The sequence below is a fragment of the Aulonocara sp. 'chitande type north' Nkhata Bay genome, linkage group LG4 (genome assembly GCF_057382095.1).
Source record: "Aulonocara sp. 'chitande type north' Nkhata Bay isolate Kocher_YH1m ecotype deep benthic linkage group LG4, A_spYH_male_GT1.1, whole genome shotgun sequence".
NCBI classification, from domain to species: Eukaryota; Metazoa; Chordata; class Actinopteri; order Cichliformes; family Cichlidae; genus Aulonocara; species Aulonocara sp. 'chitande type north' Nkhata Bay.
In genome coordinates, this window is record NC_141347.1 from 7210953 (window position 1) to 7220063 (window position 9111).

At 42.2% G+C, this 9111-nt stretch overlaps 1 protein-coding gene across 4 annotated transcripts in view; it reads right to left on the minus strand.

Annotated features, from left to right (window-relative positions):
* LOC147331877 (NACHT, LRR and PYD domains-containing protein 12-like) overlaps window positions 1–8905 on the minus strand; it is a 39462-nt gene extending 30557 nt beyond the window's left edge. For 3 of the 4 annotated variants that reach the window (XM_086288177.1, XM_086288178.1, XM_086288174.1), the window contains exons 1-2: window positions 8853–8905; window positions 4227–4362 (exon numbers count right to left, since the gene is read on the minus strand). In XM_086288177.1, the coding sequence (XP_086144303.1) occupies window positions 4227–4336 (110 nt within the window). In that variant the 5' untranslated portion in view covers window positions 4337–4362; window positions 8853–8905. Of the gene's footprint in view, window positions 1–4226; window positions 4363–8726 lie in introns of all 4 variants that reach the window. The other variant, XM_086288175.1, reaches the window with a different exon arrangement.
* Window positions 8906–9111: the final 206 nt, after the last annotated feature.

The window sequence follows — 9111 nt, forward strand, 5'->3', positions numbered from 1 at the left end:
CAGTAATTTACGTGAATGACGTAATTTCCTTGTTACCCGGAAGCTGAAGCCCTCAGCTACAAATGCTACAGCTAAAGATACCAGAATTACAGCCAGTCATAAATGCACAAATTGCAGATAATTTTCCGTGTGGCTTCAGAGATGATGAAATCCTTCTGTTATTAGCTGAATCACATGGCGTTAATATCAGCAAACGTACTCTCGAAAGTGCAGATTTGTTGCGATCCGGTTTTGAGTGCGCATTCTACGTAGATTACTGATTGGCAGAACTAACTCGAAATTTCGAGCTACTTTTCTCAAAATTTCGAGTTACAAGTCGAAATTTCGAGAATGGATCCTTTTTTGTGGCGGAAACGAGCTTCCATAACAGACTGATGGAGGCAGGAGAAGCTGCCTACAGTCATCAGTCAGTGGATCCACAGTAACATCGACTCTGAGCTGCTGATCATCAACTAACTGTTTCTGTCTCATTCCCAGACTCTGATCTCACATAAAACGAAGCAGATTTATGCTGAAACTAAGCTGCACACAGCTGATGTTAGCCAGGAAAATAGTACCGACTGCTAACATTACCTTAACATGGAGACGATCAACTGCGCCACAACATTCACGAAAGCCAAAGTAAAAGCAACGGAAGGAGACGATCAGAGAGGCGTTTGAGGGACGTTCAGAGTCAGGAACCTCAGAAACGGATCAGGCTGGAGTTTAATTCTGTTTTCATCTTTAGAAACATCTGGAAATAGTTATAAAAAATGCTGCGTAATAAAGAAAAATAGTGTAGATTAGTTTGAGTTGTGTTTAGCTGAGCTGTGTCTTTAATCAAATCTAAACTGAAGAGTTCATTTTGTGGAGGAGCAGCAAGACTTTCAGTGTTACTCTCAGAGAAAGCCTCCCAAATGTCTGTTGTCTTACTAGTGGAATTATCTGGAAAATGAACCAATTCTTATAAGCTGCTTTTCTATATGAGCAGTCAAAGCATTTTATACAGCGTGCTTCATTCACACAAGCACTTCTTTTTCTAACAATGCCACTATGATGGATGCATCGGAGAGCAAGTCGGGGTTCCATATCTTGCCCAAGGATACCGTGGCTGACTGGAGCAGCCAGGGATCAAACCTCCAACCTTCCAGTTAGTAATTCTACCTGCTGAGCTACAGTCTGTACTTCCTGAACAACACACCCTCCGTTTGTTTCTCCTCCTTTTTTGACCACAAAAATAATTCTAAAACTTTTCGTTATAAATACAAAAATGTTCTGTTCAAATGGCTTTTAATGAGCCTTATAAATGAAACAGTTTAAAAACATCGAACTACTAAATCAAGGGTAGCCTGAATTTACAGTCACACTGAACACAGCAAGTGTCCCTGCTCTCAGATACAAAATCTGCCTTTAAAAGTTAAGAGTAATGAAATCAGCAGTTCTGATTCTAGAATTTGTAGTCTCACACACCACTTGTGCATTTTTGTTGTTTTGATTTACATACGTTGATATTGTGCTGTAAACAAATGATGAGAACATTTTCTAAAACCTTTGAGTGTCCATCAGGATCCTGTAGAAACAGCTTCCAGCTCAAACATCAATATTCTGAATTCTGTTTAGAAAGAAAAAGATTTCTAGAAAATTCTCTAAAGAATTCATCATCGGTTTTGTTTTCTACTATTTTTTTGAAATGTCCCTCTAGCACAGATTTCTTTAGTCACATGTCTTTCTGTGTCTTCCATACAAACATTAAACATGCAAACACTCAACACAGCAACACTGAAAGCATTTGAGTGTAACTTTCATTCAAATTAAACTTTATACACAATTACAATAATGGAAAAAATGACTAAATATTAAAACACTACAACCACTGAAGAAAGAAATAAAACCAATCACAATCAACAACAGAGTACGATAATAGAACAATAGAAGAGACATATCATACAATTCATATACGTTCATGTGATCTCTACATTCAAAAAACCCAGTAACCTTCAATCCTTCATTTAAATTACATTTCAATTCCAGCTGGCAGCTGTTGGAGTCAAACTGTTAAATGTTGTCATTGTTACTTAAATTTGTAAGTCTTAGTTCAAGCAGCAGGATCAAAGACATTCCTTTGTTTCCTCCGCAACCAGTCTGCTGGTGGGGGACATCCCCAATGTGAATCATAGTTCACATTTTATTATGGGGACATCCTATCTGAAGGTTCTGTTTTCTTGGTTAATAAGCTTCCTGCTTTTATTACCCTTTTGGTGAGCAGGATGTCACACAAACGCACCTCCAAACACAAATACACACACACATTCAAGCACATGCATATACACACACATACATAAGGAGGTCTGGTTTCTTCGCCAGTTTTCAAGGAGGGTTAAGGATGGTTTCTCCACTGAAAGGAGGTTTTTCCTCCGCCGCTGAGGGCATTGAGCGTTTGGTTTCTCCACCAATATGTAAGGAGGCCAGAGCTCTCACTGGTGCCTATTTTGTGTGTGAACGAGATGAAATACATTGCAAAGTATTCAGTGGGCAGCACGTAGTATGTAGATCATTGAAGGAAGAAAGTAATGAGTTTGTGCACAAAGCAGATGAAACAGTGAGTGTGAATGTGTCTGACGTCACTGTGTGTGTGAGCCACAGAGAGGAGTGAAAGACAAAGTCAAACATCCAAACTCAGCCTGCAGTTCTGTTCTGTGATTCTACATTTGACTATCCGTTGAGTTTGGTGTGCACTTCTGCTTTGTTCAGATGCATTTAGATACATCACCTCCACTCTCCTGTCTTTCCTTCTCTACCATTGCCTCCTAACTGGGGATGGGTACCGGTATCCGGTGCCATTATGGCACCAGTTCTGACATAAACGGTAGTAACCAGACCAAAAAGCAGCGCACATTTCAGTGCTTTTTTTCCTGAGATGTCATACACTTTGGATTCTAGCCAATCATTTTACGTTTCCGAGGATTGTAGGCGGGTCCAGGTACGTACGTTCTTTTAGAGCAGAGCTACAGATTAAAAATGCCCAAGGCGAAGCGGTCAAAAGTCTGGCTGTACTTCACAGCAAAAGATGCAAACTCAGCAGCAACAAGTGCTTCAAGCTGATACTGTGATACTGTCAAAGGAGGTAACACCTCAAATCTGATGAATCAGGGTGGCTGTAGCTCAGGAGGTAGAGCTGGTCACCTACTGATCGGACGGTTGATGGTTCGATCCCAGGCTCCTCCAGTCTGCGTGTCAAATATCCTTGGGCAAGATACTAATCCCAACTGGCTCATTCTGATATTTTCCTTTAAAATTTGATGGTATAATTCATCTGAGTTTACACTTTATCTGCATAAATACAGAAAAACAGACCCAAACACCAGAAACCATCAGCAGAGAAAATCAGAGTTTTTCTCTGCTCTCTTTGCCACAGCCCATCCCAGCAGCAGCTGAAGCAGCTGACTGTCACAACACTGAATAACACTTTAGGAGGAATTTCAGAGGTCAGTAAAGCTCCAGTTTCAACATCAGTTAATTAATCATAGTTCATCACAAATGTTAACCTGGCTGGCACACATGTTATTGTTAGCCATTTAAATATTAGCAGTTAGCTGAGGCCACAAGAAGAAGAGGCCCTAGAAGAACAATGGATGATAAGATGAGATTTTCAAGACTAGGCAGAGACGTGTTTTCCTTTACTGTCTCTTACAGAGGAGGGAGCAGATACCAGACGAGGTCACGGAGGTACGGGGAGGATTCGCAGCAGACAGCAAGACTGCCACGTCCATGCGAGAGAGCCATGGCTACGATAATCTCTGTTTTTGTCTCACTATATAATGTTGTACAGCCCATGTGAGGGTTATCCTCTCTGTGGACCAGATGCTTGATTTCACACAGAGGTCCACCAACTGAATTTGATCAGTTATGGAACGATTTACCTCGACAGGCTCCTTCACTCGCTGCTTTTAAACCTCCTTTAAAACACACTTTTACTCCCTGACCTTTGACCCAGTGTGACATGTTGACTCACTACCTCAGACAGCTTAAAAATAGTCTTTTTGTTTTTTGGTGCTGCCTAAAAGAACCGTAAAATATCTGCCCTATATACAGTTATGTTCATATATTTTTGTACTACATCAGGAAACTCAAAAACATAGTTTGTAATATTTTAATCCTTATTTTTAAAACTGTTTTTGTCATTTTTCTTCTCCATTGCATCAAAAATCATTATTTACACTGAATAAATGAGTCAGCAGCTCTCTTACATTGTTGCTGCAGGTTCATTACTGAAGTCTGGAGGTTTATCATTGGACCAGTCACTCCTCACAGACACACAGCTGGATGCTGCAGATCCTGCTTCATCCTCTTCCTCCATCTTCTTGATGTCAGGGTGGAGTTAGTCTGAGAGGCAAACACACACACTCAGAGGTGCTGTTGTACTGGAAGCATCACACTGACGGGTTTCTAAAGTTCTCATTGATCATTTCATGGAGTTTCTGTGGTAAACACTGTCCTGTGACGTATGTGTTATGGTGAGGGTCATGAGGGCTAACCAGCCCCACTCCTTACTCCTCATGTTTCAGCCTGAAGCACAATAACAGCCTAAACCTAACCAGGAGGCTGTAACCTCAAAGGGACTTCATGGTTAGAAATAAAGGTTCAATGAAATGAAGCAGATCATAAAAACATGAGTTCCAACTTTAAAAGAAGCATCCACACGATGACGGCACAGCAGAGGAGCACTTTCTCTAACACACTGATTCAGTTCCACTGACACAAGGACACACATAGGAAGACACACACACACAAGCCTTTATAAGAAACAACACAATCATCTGCGCTTGACTTGTCAATCCAAGTCCTTAGCCCATGAGCCCGCGGTATCACACCACAGATATTCCCTTACTTTGAAAAAATAAAGCCAGTTTTCAGAACAGACCAGGGCCCTGTTTCAAGAAGCCGGTTTAGTGCAAACTCTGAGTAAGTATACCCTGAGTTAACGAAAACTCTGGGTTTTCGGTTTCACCAAGCGAGTTTAGATTAATTCTGAGTGAGTTACTATGACGACACACTCCGTGAAGCTAACCTGCCCCCTAGCAGGTTTACTTCAACTAACCCTGACCTTCTCCGCCTCTTTGTCAGAAACCTGACTGTAGGAAGTGTCAGACATGGCGTGCTCCTTCCTTGAAGAGCCAGTAGATGTTGAAGCCCAAATTCTCCGCAGAGCTCTCCGCCGGGAGAGAGTGATTAGAGCGCGTTTGGACATTTTATCATTTCCTGATGATTTCCTGTGTGAACGTTACCGTTTTTCAGCACAATCTATAATTTATTTGAATAACATCCTCAGGCCTAATATTGCTCATGTGACACATCGCGGACATGCTCTCAGTTCATTACATATTATTTGTATTGCACTTCGGTTTCTTGCAAACGGGAGCTTTCTGTATAATATTGGTGACGCTGAGCACGTTTCCAAGGCTACCGTCTGTCGGGCAGTCAGGAATGTTACAGTTGCACTGAAACGTCTCCTGTACTCGTTTGTGGTGTTCCCCGGTCATAGACCCACAAGATTTATCAAAGAGGGATTCCACAAAATTGCAGGTATCAGGATGAACAGAACTTAATTCATGATGTGGTGATACTTGAACTACTACTTAAATTTTACATTTATTCTCACGGTTCCCAGGCGTGATTGGCTGTATAGATGGCACTCACATTCCAATCATTGCTCCTTCAGTAAATGAAGGAGACTATGTGAACAGGAAGTCTTTCCACAGCATTAATGTACAGGTACATAGTTCCCTGTAGCATTTCAAACTAACAAATTATTTCATTATAGTAATGGATGCTAATTTGTGTTCTCTGCACTGTGAAGATCATATGTGATGCTGCCAACATTATCACAAATGTGGAAGCCAACTGCTCAGCCTCTGTGAGTGGTGGTGGTGGAGGACCCCCACCTGTTTTTCGGGCCTCTGCTTTTTTTCTGTTGGCTATAACGGGTCACATTTGAGCATACAGAGTAAGCAAATATGTACTTGTAATGTGCTCAGATAATTTCAATAAGTGCTTACAGAGGGGAAATTAATGTAGCCTCTAACTGCAATTGATTTACATGGGACAAACAGACCAAGCACTATGGCTCACAATACAATTACACCTTACCTGTTTGGACTATATTTTTATATTTCATTTTTACTTGCTGCCAGGAACGTTTGGGGCCTGTTGGGTTGCACCTGCGCTCACATCACATCACAAAATAAAATGTATGAAATAAAAAATAAAATAAAATATAATAAAATAACGTGTTGAATGGGTGGAAATCCCTAGATCAATGTTTAAATTAACACTCACGCATTGACTCTGTCGGCTATGTTTTGCCATGCATGCTCACTTTCTTTTGCAGCTGAGGCTGTGTTACTTTTTTTCCGCAAAATTTGCATGTCATCGGCATATGCTGCCATCAGAATTTCAGCCTCAAGCGCTGTAAGATGCATTGACCGCGCCTTCTTTCCCTCCGTCTCCATGGTGACTCGCTTAATCTGTGCTCCACTAATCAGGGCTTTATGTATCCTCGTGCGCGCGTTTAACTTGGGGTTAAAGCAACTCCGCGTTGACTGAACTACTTGTTATCAGCCTTTCTGAAACCGAATATTCCGAGTTGGACAGTTCGGGGTTACTCAACCCTGAGTATCGTTTTTCACTCTGAGTTTTCTAAACCGGCTTCCTGAAATAGGGCCCCGGGGTCCGTTCTTCGTACCTCGCTAAGTAAGTTAGCTGGATTTGATTGCTGACGATTTCGCGTGATCTTGGGTCGTCCGGGACTTGCTGCCATAGCAACAGAGCCGTAAGCAGGTCCCGAGCAGGTTTACTTTATGTAAACAGGATTAGATCGCGGCCACTCAGGTATGTCCGCTTCATGTATACGAAAGCAACAGCGATATTCCACCACTGTTTCACCATAAATAAATAACATCAATGTAACTAAAGATAATGCAGCACTTGATCCTTTTATTGATGTCACACAGATACATACAGGTCATTTCCTAAAAAAGGGAAATGTACTATTAACATTCTATTACATGTATGTGATTATTACAGATGTAATCCATATTTCAGAGTAGTAATTGTAAATTACTTCGTGTAATCAAGATGAGAGACCACGGCTATAAAAGCGAAGGTGGATTTGGGAAGCCTGTCGCAGCCATGTCCTGTCCGTATACGCGAGCCACCCATTGTGGAAGGTGCAAGATTGATAAGGAGAGTCCTCAGAATTCAGCGTATATTGCGGGACAGACAGGATCCTTTAGCTCAGCGCGACAGTGTGCTCATAGAGAGATATCGATTTTCCCGTGAGGGTATTATTCACTTAACCAACTTGTTGACGAGGGGGTGCAGGACCACCACCTGTCTTTTTTTGCTCTGCCCTTTTCTTGGTTGCTGTTATAAACAAACAAACAGATTATTTCAGGGTCTCTTTCCAAGAGACGACAAGCAATATAAGTGATAAATATTACCATTCTGTAGAATATTCTTATATTTCACTTTTACTTGTTCCCATGTTCTAGTGGGTCCTGTTGTGGCTCTAATGTGAAAGAGGATATAATATAACATATTATAATATAATATAATGTAATATAATATTGGATAATATGGTGTGATATGATAAATCTACCCTACCGCCTACTGGTGTTGGCCAGAGGGGCCGATGGCGCGATATGGCAGCCTGGCTTCTGTCAGTCTGCCCCAGGGCAGCTGTGGCTACAACCGTAGCTGCCTCCACCAGTGTGTGAATGTGAGAGTGACTGAATAGTGCTATTGTAAAGCGCTTTGGGTGCCTTGAAAAGCGCTATATCAATCCACTCCATTATTATTATTATTATTATTATTATTGTTATTATTAAATTACTTACGAGTTTGATTTGTCAGCAACTTCCTGCCAGCCCTCTCTCCTTGCTTTTGCAGCCTTTGCAGTGTTCCCTTGCGTTTTAATTAAACTCTGAAACTCCTGAAATCCCTCACTCAAGAGTTCTTGCTCTGCTGCCGAAAAATACCGAGCGCGCTCCTTCGACATTTTCGCCGACCAATCAGAGGGTTGCCGATCAATGTTTCTACTATCGATGCGTAGCCCCTTTTACGACACCCAGTGATCTCACATTACTTCATCCAGCTGTACTGATCGTCAACAACAGGTGTGTTCGGAGAACCGGGATAGCGAGCTCAAAGTTAGCGCGATGATTTGATCTTGGATGTAGTAAGCGAGGTAGGAAGAACAGACCTGATGTTTATGCTACAGCCTGTTTACCGATATAATCAATATCAGATATCAGAGCAACAGAAACCTCGGTGATCAGGACGCTGGGACTGAGAACAGGAAGTGGCTCAAACGTCACAGTTTCATAACGTCACCCTGAACTCCACTCACAGAGTTTCTGTCGCCATTGTTGTTTTTAAAGTCCCGTGATAAAGGCGGGTCTTTCTGTGAATCCGCACGCTCATTGGCTAATAACTTGCGATTGACACACCGTTATCCAATGAGCGTGCGGGAACTTCCGACATAAAGTTGTTTCCTTTGAAAAACCAAAGTCTGATTATTTTTGCCTCCACTGACGGAGCCTGTTGCTCCCGCCACAGAGACACAGTAATGTCAGAGCGGTGTTTACACTCACCCTGCCTCAGCACAGCTCTCACTCTCCTCCTGCTCTCTCACACTAAACGGAGGCTCAGCTAAACTGCGCACTTCGCTTCACTTCCTCTCTACTTACAGGAAATCAACGGAGTGGACAGAAAGTGCTGAGAGGAGCCGACCGGCCTCACGCTTCACCCACAGACACGAACAGCGTGGAATTATTTTATGTCATAAGAAGAAACATATTCATGTTAACACTGACCGGCCTCAGCTCCACCTTCCTCCTCCTGCTACTCTGAAGGCTTTCACTTTCACTGCTCCGCCCTAAACACAGAGGATGCTGGGACTTGTAGTTTTTTCCTTCCGGTGTGGTCTTCCTCTTTGTTTGTTTGTTTGTGTTCAAGTCATTTCGATCATGTAAACATCAACAGAACACGTGAAGCCACACAGAGTTTGTATGTCGAGGTGGGTAGGAGGGTTTGAGGGTTAGTCACTATGGTCCAGCAGTCCATTCTGAAATT